At 38.0% G+C, this 25768-nt stretch overlaps 2 protein-coding genes and 1 long non-coding RNA gene across 16 annotated transcripts in view; all 3 read right to left on the bottom strand.

Annotated features, from left to right (window-relative positions):
• Positions 1–340: 340 nt before the first annotated feature.
• On the bottom strand, positions 341–8804 carry LOC111571009 (GRAM domain-containing protein 2B-like). Of its 2 annotated transcripts, none has more exons than XM_023274058.3 (13): positions 8619–8804; positions 7751–7879; positions 7590–7647; positions 7200–7272; positions 6813–6916; positions 6297–6386; positions 4402–4473; positions 4252–4314; positions 4054–4144; positions 3827–3883; positions 3618–3717; positions 2116–2226; positions 341–1469 (listed from the first exon to the last, which is right to left on the bottom strand). In XM_023274058.3, the coding sequence occupies exons 1-13, from the start codon at positions 8657–8659 to the stop codon at positions 1454–1456; spliced, it is 1005 nt and encodes a 334-aa protein (XP_023129826.1). In that variant the 5' UTR covers positions 8660–8804; the 3' UTR covers positions 341–1453. The 2 variants fall into 2 exon arrangements, with proteins under 2 accessions (XP_023129826.1, XP_023129825.1); XM_023274057.3 differs by having other exon boundaries at positions 7751–7882; positions 8619–8803.
• Positions 8805–18290: 9486 nt separating this feature from the next.
• LOC129349878 (uncharacterized) lies at positions 18291–20299 on the bottom strand. Its single transcript, XR_008603059.1, has 2 exons — positions 19723–20299; positions 18291–18793 (listed from the first exon to the last, which is right to left on the bottom strand). It is a non-coding gene; the product is annotated as an uncharacterized LOC129349878 (long non-coding RNA).
• Positions 20300–22928: 2629 nt separating this feature from the next.
• The window catches only part of LOC111571008 (receptor-type tyrosine-protein phosphatase S-like), a 68914-nt gene continuing 66074 nt past the window's right edge, over positions 22929–25768 (bottom strand). For all 13 annotated transcript variants that reach the window (XM_055014170.1, XM_055014171.1, XM_055014169.1 and 10 more), the window contains one exon: positions 22929–25760. In XM_055014170.1, the coding sequence (XP_054870145.1) occupies positions 25692–25760 (69 nt within the window). In that variant the 3' untranslated portion in view covers positions 22929–25691. The remainder of the gene's footprint in view (positions 25761–25768) is intronic.

The raw sequence follows: 25768 nt of genomic DNA, 5'->3' as shown, positions 1-25768 counted from the left end.
CTGATAATTTTTAGGATTTGTTCAACCTTAAAAATCTGGAATAAGATGAGAATTAGGGAACATCTTGCTTCATTCCAGTAAAAATAATAGAAAATAGTTTCTAAAATAGTTCAGTGTATTTCTATGAATTCAAATTGGAGACATGATCCATGTAGTTAAATTCATACACAAATGTTTGACCAGACATGAGATTTTGTGCATTTTCACAGGTACTAAGGTGTTATGCATGAGGCTGTCAAGAAATCCACTACACAATTATCATGTCCCAAAGAAACCATGATAACAAGATTATTTCAATACCTATAGAAAAATTTTAAAAAGAAAAAATACATCAGTCAAATTCATTATTAACTTTGTTTATTGTGTGTTTTGTCTCTTTTTTTGTTCACTGAATCGCACTGAAAATACCACTGTTAGGAGGTGAACAGAGAATGTGTAACTGTATTATTCATTCCTGTGTTGCAGTGTCAATGTTACCGGTGCTGGATTATGTACAATAATATCACATTTACCTTCAATACTGGCATATCACAACACTCATTTTTAAACAAACTGTCCTAAATTTGATCATAAAAATTGGTTTAATGAAAAATGTTGGCCAAAAATATGCACAAACCCTGAATGTAATGCATTCTCCAATATTTATTTTTAGGGCAAAAGGTCAGCAGCAGTAACAGTTATGTAACATTTTTATGCTAAAGCAACCTCAGTCCCTGAATTTTTTGTGCATGTACAGTTGAGTGCAGTTGAACCAAACCCTGCCTTGAATTTAATAGGAGTTGCTGCCCTCTGCTGGCTGATTATTGTCATTAACAGTCTTTTTCTAAAGCGATGCACCCACATTCCAGCAGTCACCTTACACAATGTAAACCCTTAAATATATAAAAATAATTTAAAATCAAAGACAAAGTGCTTCTGTTATAATCTCGTTAAGATCGACTCCAGCATGTCCTCACTGTTGCAGACTGTGCTGGTCCAAGAAAATGACAGCCAAGACGCCAGCAACTTCTGCTAGCTGAGCTCAGCTGTTCACCGGCCAGGAAATAAACATGGCTCCAGCAGGCTGCCTCCATATGGCTCTGTGCAGGAGAGCCTCCCTGCACTTTTTGATCAGTCAGCAGAGAATCCATGTGCTCCAAACAGAAAATATCGTCCTGATGAGTCTCTGCCAGCACAATCACTCATCCATGTAGTTCACCACGTGTGGCCTGGTTCTGACATCCCAAAAGCATCTTCATGCTGACCTGCATTCTCTGTAGAACATCGTGCTGACACAGAGGTTTCATTTTATACTGTGAGGGGACTTGCTGTGTGCAATATTGGAAATTTGTTTGGTCAAAACCTTTCACTGGCAGACGTATGTTGGATGGACAGAGACTTGTTGTCTGGATGGAGCATGTCTAGCTATGGATCAGTGCACAGAAGGATCTTAACAGAGGCGTAGAGCCTCTGGTTAATTCTCTTGGTACCTGGTTAGAAAAGAAAAAGGAAGCAGCTTGAGAGCCTGAATCTAAATAGACAAGTAGAAAACCTGCCTTCAAATTTGTAAAGGAAATAATGTTATCACTAAAATATTCTATAAATATAAAAACTAAAAGTATTCATTAGCCATTGCAGTTTGACTCTAATTATAGATTTTTAGTGTATTTGGTCAAAGTGGAGCCAACTTAAAGTACTTAATATGCTAAATAATTTATTCTCTAACTCTGTGTCACATATTTCCATTATGTTTTGTGTGTAAAATCTAAATTGAGGAGTTAAAAATAGAATTAAATGGAAAAATTCAAGTATCTGAAAAGTCAAGTCAGTGTACTTTGCATATTATGCAATTTTAACACATGAATGGACTTATTTAAACAACATCAAATGTGATGTAACTCCATTGTTGAGCAATTTTTTTTAGCTGCATACTTCCTAGTGAGACTAACCCTTTCCTGGAATATAATCTTTTCTTCACATTGCAGTTAGGAACCAGTAGAACTACCCTCTTCATGTCTAATCTAATCTGCACCTAATCGTTTCAACTGTCTCCAAAACCGGTTTTACCCCAACGGACTGCCTGCTGTATCTTCCTCTTGACAGCTTTCTTTTTTTCTTCTTCGTGTGTGTGCTTACTCTCTGTGGTAAGAAGACAAATCGTTCAGGGCTCCCATAGAGTTCAGCTGCTCCTCCAGGGCTATGATCCTTAGCCCGATGTACCCAGACGCCAACAGGAGTAACACAAGTCTGCAAAAACACCCACAACAATGTCCTCAGCGCACCCTTCCGACTTTACGCTCTTCCACTGAGATGCACTTGAGTGAAAGTGCATTGTGCAGAAGTAATCGAAGGCTGAGCTCACAGCCAGTACATGAGAACATAGTGTACAGTGGAAACAATAAGTTATCAGCAAATTGTATCTGTGCAGAGTCCGAGTGAACATTGTGTGATACCATTTCCCTAACCCCATCTCAAGGATAAGATCGTTTTCATCCCTTGAGAACATTCAGCCAGTCCAGTAAGTCCACATAATAGGTGCATTTACACATTGTTGCACTTCAGATATGTCAGGTCTGAAAACAATTTGATATAAAGCAAAACATTGTGTTGTGTTATTTGCAGCATTTTAAGATGTACTGCGTTTGTGGCTGTGTTCTGCACTGTGCCAATAAAACACCAAGGTTACAAATGTTAAAGTCAGGTTCACAGTCATGGTTAGAAGGATGTGCTGGAGGAAGTTTGGCTGAAAGTCCCAACTCAAGAAATAAAAGTCCTTTTATTTGTGCTTATTTTAACATTCATGTTTTAATTCTGAAAGGATCTTCCTCTGACAATTTTCCATTAATAGACAGTGGTAGGGGAAGAAATCTAGCAAACAATCACAATAAAAATGCATTAACCCTCCTGTTGTCTTCATTTACGGACACCAAAAAAAATGTTTCCTTGTCTGAAAAAAATCCAAAATCTCAGCAAAAAATTCCCCAGATTTATAAAAAATTGCAAAATCTTCAGGAAGAAAATTACAAAAATTCCTTAAAAATTTCCCTTAAAAGTTTTGTTTTTAAAAAAAATCCCCAAATGTGGCAAGAAATAAAAATGTAAGAAATAAAAAAGAAATTTAAATGTAAATATTTTCAAAAAATGAATAAAAATCTTCCAGAAAAATTCCTAAAAATATCTAAAGTGATTCCATATATAGCAGTAAAGTTCTTAAAGAAACATTTTTTTTAGCATTTCTTTTTTTGCACCAAAAAATGTTCAAAAACTTTCCAAAAATGTTGAAAATGTAGAAGTTTTCACTATGAAAATATATATATATTTTTTTCAACATTTTCAAACTTTAAAACGAGTCAATTTGACCCGCAGGACGACAGGAGGGTGAAAATGCACCACACAAGTGTAATATTACAAAATATCATATTATTACATTAATATCATTAGTATCACTATTGCAATATGATGCTTGTAGCTGATTGAAGTGGAGCTAATTTTACCTACTTTATATCCCTCTGAAACTACAACATAACTGACTAAGTAAATCAAATGAAAGGAGGGGGAGTAAAAATACATTGTTTATCTCTGAATCACAATGAAGTTGCATAAAATGACTCACGTGCTCTAGGAAATGTAACACTTACAGCAGGATGAAGATGTAGACGTAAAAGCTGAGATCCCTGCTTTCTTTGAAGAAGAAAAATGGCGTGACTCTGTCAGTTACCCCCCAAATCCACGATCCATCTGACAAAGACAGAAACACATCAACTCATTATCCTATAGCGACACCTTCCTTTGTGTCTTATGGCTGATTTGTACTTGTGTGTGTGTGTGTGTATTTGTTCACACACACCTTTGCAGTCTTCATCTATTAAGCTGCTGTGGCGAGTGGAATTGCTTCTTGATGGACCTGAAAAGGCAAAACTGTGTTGTTATGTTCAGCGGTAATTGTTAAGAGACTTCAGCTTAGCAAGAAAATCCTCAATATGATTATCTCAAATGGAAAACTGGACTGAAAGGCACTATTTTGCAGCTACAGCACCGAGGACTTCTCCCTCTCTTTCTCATGCTTCTCTCTACCTTCACTGGACATTTGAGGAAAGCTGCTGTCAATATCGATGTTGCTGAAATCGTGATCTCCACAGTCCTCCAGGCTGGAAAAACTGGACGCCTGCAGCCGAGGACAGGGATGTTAACAGTTGTTTGTCATCATGCATTATGCACTCATATTCACTCAGCTGTAACAAGATCCGTGCAGCTCCTGGGCAGCAAACCTACCACATCTTGATCAGCTTCGTTCTCCGCAGAGGAGGGATGAGGGCTGCTGTTTGCACTCTCCTCCTGTTTCAAACACAACCAGGCTTGAAAAAAAGGGCCTTTGTTTCAGAAACGGTGCCTTTATGCGCATCAGACGAGCAGCTACTGTACCTGTGCAAGTAAACAGATGCTGTGGAGGAGTTTGCAGCACATCTCACGGTTCCTCAGAGACACAAACGAATACTGAGAGAGAAAATAAGCAGGAGGAAGAATTAAACCTGGAATGAACAAACGACAGGTTTGATTTGTATTGAGAGACGTGATTTGAAATCTTGACAAGCTGCCACTTCAACCGCAGGAATCTGAGAAGCAATTTTCCTTCTTTTCAGTCCAGCATTCACCTTTTCTTATCACTGATTGGCCGTTCAGACTGAAACTGTGAAAAAATGACAACTACTTATTTGATGGGTGTATGAACGAGTTCACAGTACGCAACAGAAGTGAGTTCACCACTGTGTAATATCACCTAAATGTTAAAGGATTTAAACTTCCATCACCATACAGTAGTTGCATTATTTCTCAGGGGAAAAGTTTTCTTCTTTAAAATATAAAAGCAGTTTAGATTTGCTACATGAGAAAAAAACAGGCCCCACAGCAGAAACTGAAAGCAACTTCTGTACCTTTTAAACCTCCTGATTACTGCTGCAGCTGAATTTCTACAAATTTTATTGTTGGTCACTGATCTTCTTTGATCATTTTCCATCTTTGTGATGGTCCATAATCATTTTTTCTACTTCCTTTGGCAATTCTTTCCCACGTGAAGCCACAGTGTAGACATGCAGATAGACTCATCCCGCAAGTCGAAAGCAGACAAAGTTCTGGTATTCACAGGTCATTTCTTAAATGGAACACAAGTGTATTTCATTTGTTTCGCTAATAACAGGTTATCTAGTTCGTGTGGCAGTAATCACAGCTGTATTCACTTTTGTTGCTGTGAGTTTCTACTGTAAGACATTTATAGTCTGTGAATAGTATCTGGTGTTGATTGTTCACAAGAGGAAATACTCTGTCACCTAAAAAATAATGTTGTTACTGAGAAGTGATAGAGTTTGGAATCATTTAAAAACAAATATTGCACACTTCTGTAGCTTTGGTAAATGTCACTTAACAGAGTATCTATAGTCTAAGCTAGCTTGCGCTGCGTGTCCCTCAATAAATCATTGTGTAACTACACAAAATGCAGCAAATCACTTAAAAAATATAATACATAGAGTAATACAATAAGACTATGATATAGGTCAGATGAAAATGCCTACATGCATGACTGGTCTGTTTCAAATTGAGTTCAAAATGATGACGTTAATGTTTGATTATTAGAAATCAGTTTCACATCCTGTGTGTTAGAGGTTCAGTAACAGAGAAGGACATCTATGTATGGATGGTTTCACAACTACACTATAATTCCCTGTAGATGTATGTCGAGTTACTGAGCCAGAAACCCTGAGAGGTTTCATCATGTCACTGAGCACCTCAGGGCCTGATTAGTGTGCGTCGGTATTAAAGCTGCAGCAGGCAGAAATATGGAAAAGGCAAACAAACAAAGAAAGAAAGAAAAAACGTTGTTGTTTGATAACATGCAGTCCTCTTGCAGCTCTCCCCTCTCTGGTCTAATTTAAGTGAACATTTTTTCTGGCTTCATCCAGGATCCAGACTCCACTCCTCCTTCTAACCTGTTGTGACACCACATACTTCTGGCACTGTGGATTTTGTTGCTATTTTTACTACCTCACCTGCTCTGGGTGACTGGATGAAATCTCCCATCATGGGTTACATTCTCTGGAGTCAAGAGGAGGTGCAGAAGTCTAGTTTACTCCCAGATCACTTGAATGACATCAAGAAATACTGCCTACCCCAACTTTAAAGTGGTATGATAGCATTTTTAGTTTGGATTGGCATCTAATCCAAAGCAACTGGTCTTTACTTTCATGTTTTTGAAACCCTGAAAGAGAAGTTGCTTTTCCCCGAAGCTCCTGAGAATATAACACGTATTTCTGAAAGTGCCTGACCTTCTCTCCATCAGCAGAGTGAATAGACAGCACCGACAGCGCCGAGTTATGTTTCTTCACCTCCCTCACGCTGGAAAGAGGAATCACCACCTGCAATATGTTGAGAGAATTAGTTTGATTCTTGTTCCCTTTACTGCCTCACACAGGACATTAGAGTCGCCTCCCTCAGTGGCCTGAAACATACACCAACAAATTAAGCAACCAGCTTGATATTTTATTCTCTGTGCGGGGTCCTATAATAATCTCCCTTTATGCAGCCCGTCCTTGATAATAGGGCCTGAATACAGAAGATGAAAGTTAATTCCCATGCTGGGTAATGTTAATGTTGACTGTTGCTTTATATCTTTTGGGACGTGTGAGCTCTAAAGGCTGTTCTACCGGTTAACTTATACCAGAAAAACATAACATTATAATTGGCTTTCGAAAACAAATGTAGTGTTAGTGCTGCTATCCAGTGTTCATTAATTTTGTCTGTGTGTGGATTAAGCTTGACTTTAGTGCGTCTGAGTGCGTTACCTTGGTGTCTTTGAGCAGCACGGAGGAATGAAAACACACGTGGTTCTCGGAAACAAAGAGTTTTCCATGATAAAGCACCTCTTTCTGCAAGGCACAGGTGAACGCTACAATAGGCACACACAGGCACATTGTGAAGGTATTAGGTGGGCGTTTCTTGAAAAAAATATAAACTGCAGTGTCACCTAGACAACAGAGGCATGGCTGCTGAATCATTTACTAAAGTGTTTCATCTCTGCATTCACTGCAAACCACTTGGCAAACTAAGTATTAAGCAGGACTTAGTCGGACAGCAAAGGCATCAGGGACAAAGTGTTAAAAAAGGACACAATGTGATGCCATTTCCATCATCAGTATCAGCAAATAAGTAACAGACTCGGCTCAGCTCACTGTGTGTCAGGTTCTCCTCCTCAGGAATCTCTGGAAACAGCTTGTGGAAGCTTTTATTGCGCTTTGAGAAGCTCTGGAGGGAAAAACAGTGAAGTGTTAATTAAGTGTACGTTGAATGACGAATGTGGATTTTTATTTCTGTGGTTATTTGAAATACAGAAGCAGCTACTTATTTAAGCATTTAGGAACTTTATTATTCATTTTTAATGTTTCTTTTCTAGCTCTGTTTTTGGTTACTATGAGCTCTGGAGAAAAATATCTGAGTCTAAATTCTCTTCTATGTTCACCATACAGTGCCGTTGACTAGCATGCAGTGGTTTGTTAAACATTGCAATTATAAAAGCATACTTTATAGTTAGAATTCTCAAAAACTATGTGAAGCAGACATACTTGTCTGTTGATAGACCCATCTGATCGCTCAGGATTCTCTTCCGTTATGGTCTGCTCCCTGAGGACACAAAGATTTCAAGAGATGAAGGTGATTTAGGGGTAATATGTTTGAAATTTTAGGCCAAACCCTCCCCAGTGTTTTGGCTAAACTCTAAGTCTACCTGAGGGACATGTTGAGGCTCTGATTTAGCTCCTGGATCTCCTGCCGGGCGTCATCCAGAGACTGGCTCTGTTTGGATTTCTTAATAGGAAACCTGCTGCCTCGTCTTGCACTGAGTCCTCCATCCAGACTTCTATCCCAAGAGATGAGCAGCTAAATGTCAGTCTGATGATCCAGCTTTCATATGATGCACACAGGTGAGATAGATATAGAAGTACATAAAGCAATGAAAACATACTAATAAATGAATGCATTTCCCCCTGATGGGAGTGTCTCTTAATGTGTTGACTTTCAGAGTTAACAGCACAGATCAAACCCACTCCTGCGCGCACACGGAAAACATTTCATTACATTCACTTTTATTTGTTTGCAGAAGGTGAAGAATGATTCCCCACAGAGAGATGAATGCGGTTCATTCACAGACACAATTTGCTTTGTAAAGCATCAACATAAATATCTGTACTCTGTCGCAGCACTGCTGACTGAACAGCAAATAGATACAAGAATACTTCTGTTGATGTTTGCGAATCTAATCTCATATCACTGTCAGCTCGAATAGGGCTTTTATGTGAAAGCAAAAGAAACCAGCAACCACAGTCCTTGAAAAACCTCTCAAAATAGCAGCTGTACAGACTCTGCAGGCACTGTCAGCCTGTTAGACCTATGGTTAGTCTGCTGTCTCTGGGCAACAACATAGATCTCTGGAGGATGATTTCACTTTTTGTAAAGCAGCCACCCCAAAGCCTGGTGACATAACATAACTCCACTGTTATGTAGGAATCATTATCTGTCTTCAACAAACTTTATAGAACGCATGAAAGGTACAGATGGAGAAAAAAGTATCAAAGGAAAAAAAGATTAATACTCACACAGCGCTGTCCAGGGAGAATCTCCTGTTTTTCAGACCCATGATGAAAAAGAAACACTTCCAAATCTGACACACACTCACACACTTGTATACATAATTACAGTACAAGACTATATCTTGATCTCTTTAGTTGTTTACATGTGATTCTTTTGGTCTCCTTTCCTGATGTAACTCTGCATGGACAAGCAGCAGGTAAGGAACAAAGTCAACCCACTTTGACAACTGGCTTTGTTTTATCAGCCAATCAGCTGTGAGAGGTGGGAATTTTCACCCCAACTAAACCAATCGGTGAACTCAGGTGTAAAAGGCCACGCATCCTGCGTAGCTTCTGCTCCTCATTGGCAACTGTTGCCATGCCACCACCGACCATGACCTTTTGACACACACACCTGTACGCACACACTCAGTGCGAAACAGGTATGCAGCGGTCATGTGCTGAAAACATGACAGTCACATAATGTTTTCTTCTGTGCAACCTGTTCAGCCTGAACCGATAGACATCAGACAGACAGTGAAGACATCAGATCGCACCGATAAGAGACAGGACAACACACCATATTACTTTAAATAAACCATTTACACAAAAGCTTCATCATCTCATCATCATCTCTAAGGATATTAAATGCAATGCCACTTCATTCCAAATAAAAAATACACTTTTGTGTCCAGATGATTAAATACTGGACTGACTGTTTGATTTCTAAAGAAGGCTGGACTGTTGTTCTATTCATTTGTTATTATGTGACATAATTTTTGAATTTTGAAAGTTGATTTAGACTGTGGTTGGAAAATGTTGTTGCTCTTTTATTACTTAAAATTGCATTGCACAGCATTATGGTTATGGTTTTATGAATTTGTTTTATTTATATTTTATGTTTTCAAATTCATATTTTCTGTTGCTCTATTTATTAATTATATGTATTCTATTATTTACTGTGCACTAGTCCTGTAGTACAATCTAATGAATTTCACTACACATATTATCTGAGGATGTGACAAATACAGTTAAACCTGGCTGTTAGCTCACACATTTGATATTGTATCTTGACAACTGTGTACAGATCCCCTTATAGTTTTATAATATATTCACTTATCAAAAACAGTCAGAACTAAAGGAACAGACACAGAAGGAAGGGCATGTGTGTAAATTCTAAAATAAATGATGACTTATACCTGTAGTTTTCCTGCTATGACACAGAAAATGCCTGCTGTGAAAAATTACAATAGAAAGACTATAATAACACGTAATTTTGGCCGTTGCTTTTAGTGGAATAAGATAACAAATGAAAAGAGAAGTGCACACAGTCACATTTTCTATCAAACACAACACACTCTCTGTTTACTAGTGTCAGCGGTTATCCAGACCGAGATGTGTTTTTATTCCAAAGCGCAGGAGCTACTCAGGTTGTGCAGTTTTCCTTTTCCAGCTGTCCGCACTGTCAAGCTGTATGTGTTCATGTCGTATATGATATACGACAGAGTGTCATATCAGATGGTGGCTCTCTTCTCTCTCCGTCCTCCACTGAGAGGTCGGTGTCATTTCAGTTTAGCGTTTTTATTTATCCGATTTCCCTCAACAACGATGATTTTCGGTCAAATACAGTGCAGGTATTTACTGTGGGATTATGTGCCAGGAATTATTTGTATTTCCAATCAAGATGAAAAGCAGAAATGCATCTCACTCTACTAGTGGTGTGTGAGCAACTCATTTTAATGTAGTCTGGAGATTGAATAGGGGACTGTATGTGTGTGCTTCATGTTGTGTGGTTGTGTATGTACATTTGATGGTATCATCTTGATTGTTTTCAGTACCTTGGGTATTTATTTGCATTCTATATTTACTACTCTGCCTGCAGGGACTGCGGGGGGAAATTAGCAGCTAAATCTGATACAGTGAATCTCCTATGAGATTAGTGTTTTTGTGCACAGACCCTGACAAATAAATTAAAAATATAAGTAGAGGAATTTTTTATAATCTTTTATGTAAGCTATTTTTCAGTTCAGCTTGTCTGGGAATTTAAAGGCACCTATGCTGTTTTAAAGTGTACGGATAAAAAGAGTGCAATGTGCAGTCAAAATGTAATTAAATTCATGATTATGTATCAGCTTGACTTTAAATAATTCACACTACTTTGCAGCCTAATCCAGCCTGAGGCCACCGTTGTCAGATAAACTCTGAATCTATAGTGCTCAGTGAGTGTTTGTTTCGAGAAAGGTCACGCTAACAGTCGTGACTCATGTCTGTGCGACGTATGAATTGTCACCATGTGAATGCGTCAGAACACAGAGCAGACACCTTCACATAAACCCAAGCTTCCTTATACAGATAAATGAGGGTGATTTCAGCATGAATAGTCTGACTAACTGTTGTATCAGGTTACCAAGCCTGTCTCAACACATCTGAAATACAGCAAGTTAAAGTCCTGAAAATACTCAAATAACCTTAAATGAAGCGAGAATTTTTTCTCTTTTTCCCTGTGTTTTCCTGTTGTTACTCTTATACTAAGGAGCAGTGGGCTTTCTGAGAGATTTGAAGGAAGTAGTGGGTTAAAATGTTCACATTCAGTACATAGTGGTCGAGGAACGCTTAGTGTCCTCCTCTTCCTCACGTGCATCCGTGATCCATATCAACCAGACAGATCACAGGAACAATGAGGATGATGGTGCTGCATGTGAACTTTATACAGGCAAAGAACTTTTCTGCAACTTGCACGTGGTCCTGTAAAGTCAAACCAGAACAGAGTTCTGCTGAGGTTAGATTTGTTTCATTATTTCAGCTGATTTCATCTCCTCAAGCATGGGTGTGTGATGTAGCATACAGAGGACGCACACTGTCAACATTCCTGGTGCACAATCCTAAGCTGTAGTCATCTAAAGTACGTCACTGGTACAGAGAATGGGTAGTGAAACGGAAAATATAAGACATATCTATCATTCCTTTGCTTAAAGGAAAGTTTTCTTGCTGCTGCTGGTTTCTTTAGTTTTTGTGAGACACCTGCAACTCATAACTTCGTACATCATATCAGTTTTGTAAATCTATAAACGAGGTGCGATTAAGGTTTTACAGGAGGGTATGTGGCTGATTTTGTTACCATTATGAAGAACCAGGTTGAGCATTTCTCCCCTTTTTTTCCCCCCGTACTTCTGCTTTAGAGAGTGATATTAATGCTTTTTATGTAACTGTCAAATGTCAAATAATTTTTTAATGTTATTTTTTAGGCAAACACAATTTCAAATCCTCATGCAACCAACTGGTTCTGGTCATGACAATGTTTGTCCATGCACTTGTGTTGCCAGATTTACCTGTCAAAAATCAGCCTTATCACCAATGTTCCCTGTAATTTTTCCTGAGTCTGAGCAAACACACAAACTCCCTGAGCGTCCCTTGGACCACTGTGAGCAACATCAGACGTGTGCACTGTGGTCACACCAGCATCACATCCATTCAAGTTACATGGTTCATTAAAAGAATCAAATTACAGCATTTACATTTCTGTTAAAACACTTTGTCAACAGGAGCCAGTTGAAGGCTGCAGTGATTTTAGTGACACTACAATGTATAAGAGTGAAGTTATTGAATATTTGTCTCTCTTTACTGTTGCAGCAGTTTTGCAAATTGCAGACGGACCCTGTTCACTCCATAGACACCAATGTTATTCCTGTAGCTTGAAAGACAGCTACTTTTGATAAAACTGGGCTTGTAGCACATTGTCTGCCTTGCAACAATGGGAAAGAGGCACCGTTTATGTTTTGACAACCTATATCTAATGAGTTATTGATGCTGGAAGCCCAAATCTGTGAATATCTTTCCAACTTTACTGAACTTGGGGCCACTACCACCTAAGGAGTGATATATTTAATTTTGAAAAAAGCATTTAGCCATACTTAAAGCTTTAAGTGCTTTATTAACACGGAACTAAAAATTTTGTATTGTTTTATTATCACAGGTTCTGTCTGAAAAGAGGTGGCATCATTTTAAACAGTGAAATCAAACTAATAAAATGTAATGACCAACCAGTGAGCAATACTGGATTCTGCAAAAACATAAACAACTTTTTTAAAAATCTAAATCTTAACACAGTTAATGTATTAACTTATTTTTGTGTATGCATGTATTTATTGATTTATTTAGTACTGTTAACATATCACAGTTCTGAGTGAATTTTTCTTAAGATAGGCAAAGACCATTTATTGATTACATATAGGCTGTTAAATGTTTATTAAAAACTAAAAAGCATTTAAAAAAAAAAACTTAGGCATGTATTGAGTCACTAAAATACTGTAGAGTACAGACCACATCAGCATGATTATAAGCATCCTCTGGTAAATTAACAACCAGACACTGATGTCTCTCACCATATGGACTTCAGGAGATGACTGGGGGATGATAAACTGTGACCTACTGGTTGGGTTCTCTCTGTTCTCATGTTTCTTACATGTTTGTCCCCTGACAGCCGGGTCCTAATGTTTTTTGAGCAACACACCATACTATGACGTTTTTACAATGATGGTTCTACTATGGAACCAGTTTGACATGTTCAGGTGTTCTTTGTGTGAAAACTCAGAGATTTCAGGTATCAGAAGGTGGTTTTCAACTTTCTTTGTTAACTTTCTGCTTCAACTTCAAATTAAATTTCCTTCACTAACCCAGCCCTCTGGACTTCCAGGAAGCTGTGTTCCTATTGGCTGTCCAGGTGGCTGCTTGGTTTTATCAGGAACACCTGAGCAGCTCAGTGTCTTCCTGCTTTATTTAGCTGTAGACAAACATTTCCTCTGCTTGTCTTCACCACAGAACCTGGTTTGGCTCCGTTGCTTTAGGTTGTTCTTTAGGCGTTGGCTTGCAGCTTCTAGCAGTAAAATAGACTTTAATGTGTTTCTTGGTGTGTTTTAGGGCTTTGTACTGGATAGTTGTCTTGGTAAATGTGGTTCTTTAGCCACAGTTAGCACATGGTGGTAATGTGTGCAGTGATTAGTGGATTTGGTGCAGCTGAGTTGTGTCTTTATCTTGGCTGTAGTGAGTCTTCAGAGGTTTTTGGTCAGACACATTCTGTATTCTTGTTTGTGAACCAGCGTTGGTTGTCCAGAAGGTAAGAGTTCCTGTCCTGATTCTCTGTTCTCAGAGGTTCTCTGGTAGGCTGCAGGAGACTTTAGCATTTGGGTTGTACTAGTTTGGTTTTTGTATGGTTTCATTTGGACGACTATCTTGAGGCCCCTCCATGTGGTTTAGTGAGGTTTTCTGGAACAGTTCTACAAAGCAACCTGCAGCAGAAGAGACTTTGAGAGTTTTTAGGAAGTTCTGGAGACCAGACTTTAGAGCAGCAGAAACATTTGTCAGCAGTTTGAGCAGGAGAAGGTGAGCTTCAGAGTAGAAATGAGACGGAAACCTTCTTGACCCGTGTGGTGAGGTCCTGTACCAAGAGTTTGAGCAGGTTGTGAAGAGTCTGTAGTTCTTTGGTCTGAAAGCACAAGAAGAGTCGACTCATTAAAGGAGAAAACAGGAGATATTGTTGGTTCTTCTGTCGCTCTGCAGTTTCCTTAGACTGAATATCAATTTTATATTTTAAATGATTTACCATGTGAGCCCAAGAAGACTTCAATAAACTCCCTCCATCCCCTGGACACAACATATTTTATTACCATGTTAAATCTTTTTTTTTTTTTTTTTGAGTTTTAATCATAGTTTTAGCATAGTTTTTTCTCTTTGCTTGTTTAGTTTTGTAATCTGTGTGAAAGGTGCTAAACAAATAAAGTTGAAATGATAAATTGAATAATTGACTAACTCATGATTGTGACAACAGAAGTATTTTCATTGTGATTTAAGGGTTTGTTTCATTTTTAAGGTTGGGGTTAAAATCTTGACAGAAAAAAAAGATTAAAGAAATAAACTACAGTAAAAAAGCAATTAAATCAAAGGAAAATAACATTTAATATAATAAAACTTTTAAAAAGAAAATTAAACATTAAATACAGTTAAATTATATTTGACAAAATGTTTAATTAGATAATTAAACAGAAGATACAAAGCATGTAATTATGAAATTAAACAAAAAATTTTAAACAAAAATATTAAACATTAAAGATGAAATATTTTAGATAATTAAACATTTAAAAAATACAATTAAACAAGAATATTACACATTTAGAAAAATATAAAACATTTAATTAGATTATTAAACCTTTAAAAGTCAAAACATTTAATTAAAAAATTAAATGTTTAATTAGAAAATTAAATCTTAAAGACAATAAAACTTTAAATAGGAATTAAACAGAAAATACAATGAAGCATTAAAAAAGAAAATTAAACATTAAAAGGTGGTAAAACATTTAAAAAGAAAAACCTCATCAAAAAATTAAACATTGGGAAAGAAAAGGAAATTTTTCAAACAAGCCGATAAAACATTTGAAAAAACAACAATTAAACAAAAAGACAAAACATTTCGAGATAAGACATTAGAAAAGAATAAAAGGTGAGAAAAAAGCAAAACTAAACATTTAAGAAGAATCAAACTAAAGATAAAACCTTTGAAAGGGCACCAGTTAAACTTTAGAAGATCAAATTAAACAGAAGAAACAATAAAACGATCAAAAAGAGCAAAAACAGATAAAGGTCTGAAAGCATTTTCTAGTCTGAAATGAAAACATCAAGTTGTTTCTTCAAACATTTCCTCTTTCTATGTTCTTGGTTTGATTGTGGACATCTGTACTAAGAACTCATTTCAGAAAACTGCTTTCCAGATAAAGTCTACTAGTAGTTGAAGGCATTTATCAAACTAATGTTACCTTCTGATCTCCACAAACTTTACTGTTCAGTGAAGAGAATCAAAGTTTGTTGAGGATTTCTAAAAAACCCACAGGTGAAGGTCTGAGAAGAACTCAGATGGATGGTCTAAATGTGAAATCAAGACTCATGGTCACAAGTTTTAACGCTTCTGTTAACCAGAAAGTTCAAACTAACAAAGAAGTACCGAGAAACTTTTAAAATTTCAGTCCTCAGACTGTCTGAAGGTTCAAACTAACAGAGAACTACTCAAGAACTTCTAAGATTTCAGTCCTCAGACTGTCGAAAGGTTCAAACTAACAGAGAAGTACTGAGAAACCTTTAAAACTTCAGCCCTCAGACTGTCGAAAGGTTCAAACTAACAGAGAACTACTCAGGGACTTAGAAGATATCAGTCCTTGGACTGTCTGAAAGTTCAATCTAACAGAGAACTACTGTGGGACTTAGAAAATTTCAGCCCTCAGACTGTGTGAAAGCTCAGGTCCTGAGGACTCGGGAGGTGTGGAGGCTTTGGAAAGTCTTGGAACTGAGGGTTCAACCCACCAGCACAAAGGCTGAAGTCCAACCTCCTGAGAAAAACGGTCGAGTCGAGACTCGAGTTAAAAAAAAAACTCGAAAACGACAAAAAATAGATGATAAATGCGCAAAAAAAAGAAGAATTAGTATCTGAGCGAGTAGCTCAGGGGATAAGAAGACGGACTACCAACTGGAAGGTCGCCGGTTCAAGACCCACCACCGGCAATTTTCTTTCTTTGTCTTTGTCAGGATTTTGATAAAACTTAAGAAGGGTCTGGTCTTGAACCAGCGACCTGCAGCTCCATAGGCAAATCCTTAACTCACTGAGCTACAGATCAGATAAAAAGAAATAATTTCGTCGTCCCTTTGGCATCGTAGTTTCCAAGTGACCACACGGGCGGAGCGAAGGCGGAGTCTGGGTGGAGTCAGGGCGGAGAGTAGGTGGGGAGGTGGGTGGCGGCCTCCCCCCTCTACTCCCCAACCTCCCACCACACCTTCCCCCGCCCGACGAGTTCTTCGAGTCTCGATGAGTTCCTCGAGTCTCGACAGGTTTTCCCGAGTTTCTGGAGTTTCCACGAGGTCGGAGGCAGAACAAGTTGTCATGAAGAAGTGTTGAAGTCGGCGAGGATGGTGTGACTTTTTACAGCGACTAGAAGGACAACGACTAGAAGAAGAGGCCTTTAACCACCATCCATAAAATCCATGGAGTCGACTCCAGAGAAATGAAAGGTCAACTTTTATCAACCTCCATCCAGATGTTCAACTTGATATCTTTACTTTGACATTTTTAGCACCACAAACCTTTAGTATCATACTTTATCATTTATTAGGACTTTCATGGAATCCACCAGCAGATTTAGTTTTTGTTGAGAAACTTTATTCTTGTCATTGTGGGACTGCAGTATTTAAAACTGTTCCTTCTATTTGACCTCATGTTTATTAGTTTTAGTGGAGAAAGTTTGAATTGTCAACTAGTCTCTTAAAAACTAAATAATAAATTGGATTAGTCAAGAGTTTTAAATTTCTTACTTATAAAAATATAAAGCATCTTGAGACAATTTGAAAAATTGTATCTTGTAATGGAGTAATTCAGCCATATATGTTAGAAAACATTTTCTTTGTCCATTAATCTGTTGTTTTCTCCAGTAATTAATTTCTTGTTTTGGTTTATAAAATGTCAAACCCAAATATATTCAGTTTACTGTCATAAAAACCAAAAAGATTTACATTCGTGATGCAGGAATCAGACAGTTTTTCACTTTTTATCTGAGTTTAGTCAGAAAGATAGTTGATAATGTGTGAATTGTTGCAGCTTGTGAGCCGTAGAAGATTTTAATCTTTGGTGCTGAGCGTCAAAAAACATTTAGAAACCAACATCAACAAAACACTCAACAAAGAATTGAACATCATTAAAGGGAAATCCAATTTTTGCATGACAATGTCTAATTAAAGGACATTTATTTCCAACGTAAATGTGTGATATTCATCCTCTGGAGCTTTCTCTTCACATCGTCTTCCACCTGGACTGGTTTGGTCGGGAGCATGTGCAACAAACATTTGAAAAACTGCACTTTAACATCAATGAATGACACTGAAGTTTAATCTCCACATAAATGAGACTGAGTCTGGATGTGCTGCTCTGTCATTAACTCCTAAGTTTAGGGAAAGTTCAAACAAAAGAGGACAGTTTAGATAAGACTTGAGAATGAGCTTATTTTGAACAAACATCTCAGACTTTCTGAGCTTCAGCACCTACAGCAAGATATTTTAACAACAAGCAACTCAAGAGATCCAGAAGTTGGAGAGAGTTAGCTTTAGCTGAGCCAAAGAACATGTGGGACGCTAACCTAGCAAACATTTCAGACTTTTCTCTGTGAATTCTGAGAAATAATTTACTATTTAATGACAGAGCTACACATCTTAACTCAGTCTCATGAAAACAGACTCTAATTCAGTGTCATCCATTCATATTAAAGTGCAGTTACCCAAAATGTTTGTTGCATGAGCTCCAACAAAACCTGTCCAGGTAGAAGGCCACTTTGACAAACAGGAAGTGGAAGATTCCAAGCAGATTTATAGAAGGGGGAACCGGACTGTATTAAGTTTGGTCGAGTATAGAGGGGTGTTTTGTGGGTTTTTAAGGCTGATAATGATTATTACTGAGATATTTGGAGTCGATATTCATTTGCAGTAAATGAAAGTATTTAAAATCTTGGACTTAAACTTAGAAGAACACAAACTCTAACAGAAAACTTTGTTGATACGTTTTTGTTTTGTTTACAGATGTTAAAGGAGTTTTATTCGTGACGTATAACCAATCAAATCACTCCAGAAGACAGAGCGACCACAGGTAGATAAAGGTTCAGAGCCAAAGTAGCACCATTTTTAAATGTATTTATTACCGTAAATCAGTAAAAAATAAAATACTGATAATCAGTAAATCAGTCAGCCCACAATTACTACAATTCTACAATATATGTCTCTTTGCTTTGACTTGTTATTTGTACAATATACGATGTATATTATGCCGTTTTTTCATCCCAAAGGCTATACTATGATGTTTTCTAAGAGACATACGATGCTACTCTGTTTGTTCTGGTCCTGGGCTGCTGCACTCCTCCTCTGTTGTTTTCTGGATTGTACTCAGCTGCATGCCTTCGTCCACTCGGCCTCCGTTGACTCGTCCCGCCTGCCGTCTCTGGAGCTGAAGCTGGATTGGAACAGACCAAAGTACAGTCCAATCACGATGCCAGCTGCCTCTCAAAAGGCTCCTTCATCTGGCAGGTGGCAGCACTTCTTCTGAGGGGAAGCTGAGCTGGCCCGGCAGAACTTTGGAGATGTGTTCCAGTGGTTGGTGGATGTGTGGGGAGATAGAGAGGAACCTTTGAATTGTTCAGAAAGGAAAACAGGGAACCCATTGGTAGTTTTAGTTTAGGGTGCTACTGCGGTGTGTTTTTGGGCTTGAAGAGGTGAACAGGAAGAGTTTTTTGTCCGTATTGATTATCTTTTACTTTTTTCCTGGTTGGAATGCCCATCAATTTCAACATGAAGTTCACTTTTAGTTCTGTTTATTTATTTTTATTTTACTAACACCCATTTGTTTTTAACCCCCTCACATGTGTTGTTGTAAACTTCCTCTTTCAAATAAATACTCGTCTAACCCTCTGGAAACCAGCGTTTGGACTGTTTTTGTGTTGCTCCTCACCTACTGACAGCTGTGGACTAAAGGCTATACTGTGACGTTTTTAGAGCGACATGCTATACTATGATGTTTGTTGGGCGACACGCTATACTATAGGCTTTTTTAATTGACATATTACTGACCTTTTTTGTTTTAGTTTTTTTTTGTTGTTTTTTAGCAACATATAAGAATTTGAACAGTTTTAAAACTTACTATACTTTTACTTGTGCAATGAAATATTATTCTATGGCATTTTTTAGACAACATATTATACTCTGGTGTTTTCTTGAATAACATACTATTTTGACAATATACTGCACTATGACATTTTTTGAACCACATATCATACATGACAATTTTAGGCAACATCCTATCATTTTGCACTTTTTGAACCACATAATAATCAGTTGGGGGTTTTTTTGCCGACATGCTGTACTATGAACTACAGACCATACTATGTTATTTTGAGTAAAGTATACTATACTTCGACATTTTCTGAACTACATCCTATACTATGGCGTTATACACAGAGTGCTTTGGTTACATGTTGATTTATAATCTAGATTTTTTTCTGTTTTGTTTTTTGACAGGATTACCACAGACCTGACCGTGAACACCGCTGACACCCACCTCAGGGAGACGCTGCCTAAGATCTCAAGGCTGCTTGGTCGTGGTCTTTCTGGCACGTACTCTTCCAAGATGAGCCGGGAAGTTTAACACTGATGGAATGACACCAGGTCTAAGCCGACAAACTTCCAATTCCTCCTCAACCCATAGTCTCTGGGAAACCTACATGGAGTAAGAAAAGTAGACAGAGAAGTAATTAAGTCTGTACACAACATATTAAAAAGAAATCATGCTAATAAATTAAGTACAAATAACCGAATTCGCCAATATACTGGAGACCAGAGCTATTTAATTTGATAAGTATAACCTTGTTTAGTAACATTTCAATTATTTGAGAGCAGTCCTAAAGAACTGCCTGTAATCCCAATCATAAAATGGGTTTGGAGGAAGAACATAGATGGTAATCTGGATATATATATGAGTTAGGCTTTATAACTACTATTGGTAGTATTGGTGGTAGTAATAGCAATGTGACTACTACTAGTAGTAGTGGTAGTACACTCACTACTGCTGCTGATACTGGCACTGCTACTACAAATTATAATATTATTACAAATGCTGATACTACTTCTATGACTCTAACAGCTATTTTATACTACTACTGCTTGTACTTTTAGTATTACTACTACTGCTTGTTCAACTATACTACAGTGAACAATACATGCAATCACGGCATTAAAGCAGGAGTTAAAAATGAACTGGACTGTACTGACTTTATTTTGTCACTGGTGAATGGGATGAAAATCCGTTGCAATATTACAAAACAGCAGCCTATACATACATACATACATACATACATACATATATATATATATATAGATATATCTCATTGGAGTCCTATACAGAACTAAATTCTACCAAAATGACCCAATACTCAAAATTTCTTATTTTTAAGGAACCAATCAATTTCAAGTTTTTATTGACTTTTTTAGGATTTGTTTCGTATTATGGCTGTCACTGAACTAATAGAAATGGCATTTGAAGACCTCAGAGGGATTCTTAATGCAATATTTCACAAATGTATGAGATGTCCAAAAACTTTTTTCCACCGCTGATATGCTTATGTTAGCAAGACAAATAAATTAAAATTTCAGGCTTTTATCTTGAATTATTCTTGAGATATTCTATATATATTATATATAGCCTCAAATTTCAATGTGAGAAAAAAAAAATACTGAAACTAGGTCTACGGTCCACTTAAAAAAATCTAAAAGTATTTGACATACTCAGCTAATATTTCACAGATACCATTATCTATACGTGGGACAGACATATTAAGTTCCAGTAAGTTGTAAAGGTGCTCTGGGGATGTGACCATTCTTTGCCACCCAGCTGCTCCTCTCTCAGAGTGCACAGTTGCAATGTACTGATTCCTGTTTTCTTTTTCTGAGCTGATAAGATGGTGTAGCTGTGTCAGTGCATTTAAAATAGCTGGGCAAACTTCTACTTGGTTAGATAAATCATTTAAAAACACAAGTTCTTGTGTGCAAGGGAACTCTAAGAAGTCCAGATCCAGAGGCATGCGTCCGAGAATATGCTCCAAACGAGAACGAATTCTCACATAAATATGATTTAACAATAGTTCCTAGAACAGAGAAAAACAAAGTTATATAATGCAAACCACCAATGGGAAAAATGACTTAACCTGACTGAAAGACTAGACTGTCTCATTAGACATTTCTTTTAGAACAAATTAAGAGGAGGGTACACATACTAAACAGGAAACAGTTGAAAAAAATGGGCTGCATTTATCTATCACTGCACAATAACTCTTGATATAGCTGTGAAAGAATGGTCGGTTATGAACAGAGCAGTCTAGGGCAGTTCATTTCAAGCTATTCGCTCACAGTTGTAACTACTTTGACTGCACAGTTTAAAATCTTTCAAGATCAGGAGTAAATTAAAATGAATCAAACTAGGACATTAAATTGAGCAGAAAACACACATAATAAACAAAGTGTTACCTGGACTAATTCAGTTTGCTAGGTGACCAGTTTCTTTACACTGCTCTGTGACTTAACTGCATTTTCGGGCGCATAAATCACACTTCCACCCATTTGTGCGTTTATAAAATTGATACTCAACTACCCAGCTGCAGAACGTGCTGTCTGTATGACCTTATTACTGTGCTAGCGCGGCTAGCGCTGTATTAGCGTGGCTAGCGCTGTATTAGCGCGGCTAACGCTGTGCTAGCGCTGTGCTAGCGTTGTATTAGCGCGGGCTAACGCTGTGCTAGCGCTGTATTAGCGCGGCTATCGCTGTGCTAGCGCAGCTCGTTAGCATGCATTACAGCTTACTGACTCTCACAAAAACAAACCAAATACAGGACAAAAAGGATTAATACACTCACTGAAGCGCTGTCGTTCATGCTGGTAGCCGTGGTTGACCCCGGTCTTGTGAGGTGAACCGTCTGCGTCACATGACCGGAGGAGCGCCACGTGATTGGCTGGGCGTTGGTTCGATTTTGGCCAGGATCGATTGTTTACGCCTGAGTCCCCCGGATGTGAACAGCGAATTTTTTGACAGCGAATTTTTTAACATTGAATTTTTTGATGGCGAATTTTGAACATTGAATTTTTTGATGGTGAATTTTGAACACATCAAATTTTTTTGATGGCAAATTTTGAAGACATTGAATTTTTAACTGGTTTTTAGAATTTTGATGAGCTAAATTCAGGCATAAAAAATTCACATACGTCATTTTGATGCAAAAAAATTCAAAGTAAGAAATTCAGCAGCTTTTAAAATTCAGAATCTGATGAGTCTGATTTGCTTCCACCTCAGGATGCCTGACGATGATTAGCTGCGTAAATACCATTATACACAGTCTATGGTAAATACGTATGTGAATCGCATCATTGGCTGCAGCAGCCAGTCACTGGTCACTCACTGACTCACACTGAAAAATAGCACAGAATGAATTTTTACGTGTTTATTTTATTTTCAATTTAGGTTGGATTTTTTTTTTTTTTGTGCGCAGCGCAGATTTTCTGTGCACGGAGAGCGTGTCAGCAGTGCGCAATTGTGCACGCGCGCAGCTTAGAGGGAACAGTGCTTATCACCCAAAAACTGCCATTATTTTATTTGTAGCAGAACTGAATGCAGCAAATTTCAAACTAGCACTCTGAGTGCACTTTTACTGCAAAAAAAGCATATTCTAACATTTTCTAGGAGGCATTTTGTGTGTAATTGATTTAGCAAAAGCTGGGTGCAGTGACAGCAGTGCACTTTATTATCGATTTACTTTGGTCCCATCTAGTGGACAAGGAATGAATAACACAAAAAGGAAAAAAAAAATAACCCCACAGGAATCAAGCAGCTCATTGTGCTGTATATCCAATCATCCTGCTTTTAATACAAAGTCAAGATACAATATCTACATCTATGGTTTGAAAGGAAAGAACAGACATAAGTGAGGGGGATGGCATCATCAGAGCTGGCCCTCAATACATTTCATATTATGTTTCGCGTGTGCCTTTTATATTTCTCTTGACACAATAATCATTAGAAATCGAAGGAATAACATATTTCATATATGTCAAACATTGTCAAAACTTCAGGACCACACATAGAGTTCATATGAGAATAATTTCAGATTCAAACAATAACCTTTGAGGGTGTGTAAAGTGTGTAGCTAGGCCATTCTTACCCTTTTCTCTGTCAAAAATACACTTGCTACCATGTGCTTTCAAGCAAACTAAACATCGACAGCTTGTCAGGAGGTTTTCCACTGATAAGTCTGCTCTATACATCTAACTTCTCTGATGCCCTTACACCGATTACAGGGGTGAAAAACACACCTCCGCTGCTATGATCCCCCTGCCTCTGTTGCTGTGTAGGCTGGGGTCGGGGAGGGCTCCAAAAGGGCATCGCTGTAAACTTAAACTAGTTCTGCCTCTAATTTACATCTCTAGCTAGCTAGTCGGACATCAGTAATCAGTATCAAATAGCACCCTACACAGAGGGCATACTTTATGATCATAAAGCAAATAAAAAAGCACCAAAACTGACCAGTAAAAATTAAAAAAAAAAAAAAAAAAAACAAACAGTGACAATATCATACTTTAACATTGGCTCGCCAAAGAAACAAGTAAACAACATCTTACTGGTTATAATTGCTAGAAATCCCAAATAAATAAAAACAAACATAAAAAATAACAAAATAGAATAATAAATATCTTTTTAAAAAATCATATGAAATAAATATGACAAAGTGAACAATAACAATAAGGCTTTTTTGCGACAATAAGTACTACATCACATCCAATCCCACATTATATCTTGTGCTCAGACGTATGTAACTGTACTGTATAGGACTCCAATGATAGACTGTATGTACAAAATTGGTGAATTCGCCCGAGATGTCTGATACATTGCAACATCGCTGTGCTCTTTAATCACCACGTGGGACCAATTATGATTATATGTCAAATTAAGAAAAGATTTACACCGATATCAAGGACTTGTGCAGTTGTACTGGAGTTAGACGGAGGGGAAACATCAACTGGTAAAGTTGGGATGTTCTGTACAGTGGGATTTAGGGAACAGAGAAGATTTTAATGGGGCTTATATGGAGGCGGGGAAGGGAGAGAGAGAAAGAGAGGACTGTTGAAAGTGAGCGATTCCCCGCTAGCTCTGAATATTTTCTGGATTTCTCTCATTATCTGTCATTGCCAGTAGCCTTACCTAGTAAAAATATAAGAAGGATTTAACTGCAAAGTGGTGCAATTCAAGTAGGGAAGCTTCAGAGGAGGAAAATGATCAGGAAACAACTTCCATCCTCAGGAGGAGACAATGCATGACAATTAAAAGTTCAGCACACGATGCATGAGCAGTAAGCAGCATGTTGAAACACAAGAAGATGAAAAAAAAGCATAAGGCAAAGACGTACAGAAAAAACACACAAAGATCTACAGAAATGGGCGGTGAGAGAAAGAAACTGACCGGAGCTCAGTTCTCTCATTAGCATCTCTTTCAATAAGCCACTGCTGAGCTGACACAATGGGACTGACATCAAGAGGAGCTGAGCTGGAGGATGAACAAGGACTACAGCAAATAGCAAGCAAGCTTTGTTAAATGAAGACTGCACCGGACCGCAAGTCTCAGCCCAGTTCAGGGTACGGTGGGATCTAATCGCTGCTCTGAGGCCAGCTGTTATTCAGTGAGGACGAGACACAGGGTGTGAACTGATCCTTGACCTTTTTGTTTTTTAAGAGCGGTCTCTAGTCTGACTTTATGTTATGCTGGATGACAGAAGGAGCCATCTCTCCTTATAGGCCACAGTTCACGCTGCAGGCTTTCTCTTGGCACTGTGCATTGGGTAAATGAGCATCCACATGCTTCTCCAACAGTCCTCAGGGTGGTGAGTCCAAACTGTAGGCTTCTGCTGAGGCGTGACCTCATCTTTTGCTTCAAACTACAGACACCTTTGAAATAGACTCACAGACACATAGAAATGTTCACCTTAGAACTTTGTAACCCCTTTAGTACACCAAACCAGTAGATACAAAGTTGAGGATAAAAAGCCCATTTAGGGTGCAGCAAATATCCAGGCTCTTTGTGTGTGTTTCTTTTTTTTTTTTCAAATCTTTTTTGTATTTTATACACATAGAGAATCATGATTCCTGTTCAGAATCCATTTGTATTTCACTGGTTCATATTGGAGATAGCTGACCACAACACACATGTATTATACGTCCTTCACACTGGAACACTGAGGTAAGTATATGGATTACACATGGACAGTCTCCACACCCAGCAGCTCCTGATGAGCGTGGGTGCTAAGAGAGATTTCTTGTTGCTGTTTTTTTTTTTTTTTTTGTCGCTTGTTTGTCGTAGTTGGTGTAGAATTCGTCTTGCTCCCGGAAAAAAAGGTTCAATGTTATTGTTTCAGGCCGTCTTTCTCTTGTGTCACGTGTTGGTTTGTTGGTGGACCTTGAAGCAGAAAGATGGGTGGATGGTGGTCTCATCTCTTACGTTGCATAGTGGTCAAAGCTACCCAAGTACTCGAGAGCAGCCTGGTAGCAGAACTGATACTCATCCTGGGGGA

Source organism: Amphiprion ocellaris, chromosome 10 (genome assembly GCF_022539595.1).
Source record: "Amphiprion ocellaris isolate individual 3 ecotype Okinawa chromosome 10, ASM2253959v1, whole genome shotgun sequence".
Classification (NCBI taxonomy): domain Eukaryota; kingdom Metazoa; phylum Chordata; class Actinopteri; family Pomacentridae; genus Amphiprion; species Amphiprion ocellaris.
This window is presented reverse-complemented; position numbering and strand designations above follow the sequence as displayed.

Bases quoted from the DNA above. Each gene is read 5' to 3' on its own strand.
- LOC111571009 (XM_023274057.3), bottom strand. From the start codon at position 8,659: ATGGGTCTGAAAAACAGGAGATTCTCCCTGGACAGCGCTGT. The intron at 7,883-8,618 runs GTGAGTATTAAT...CTCTTGGGATAG, and splicing joins TTCTCCCTGGACAGCGCTGT to AAGTCTGGATGGAGGACTCA. The intron at 6,387-6,812 runs GTAACGCACTCA...AACATATTGCAG, and splicing joins TGCTGCTCAAAGACACCAAG to GTGGTGATTCCTCTTTCCAG.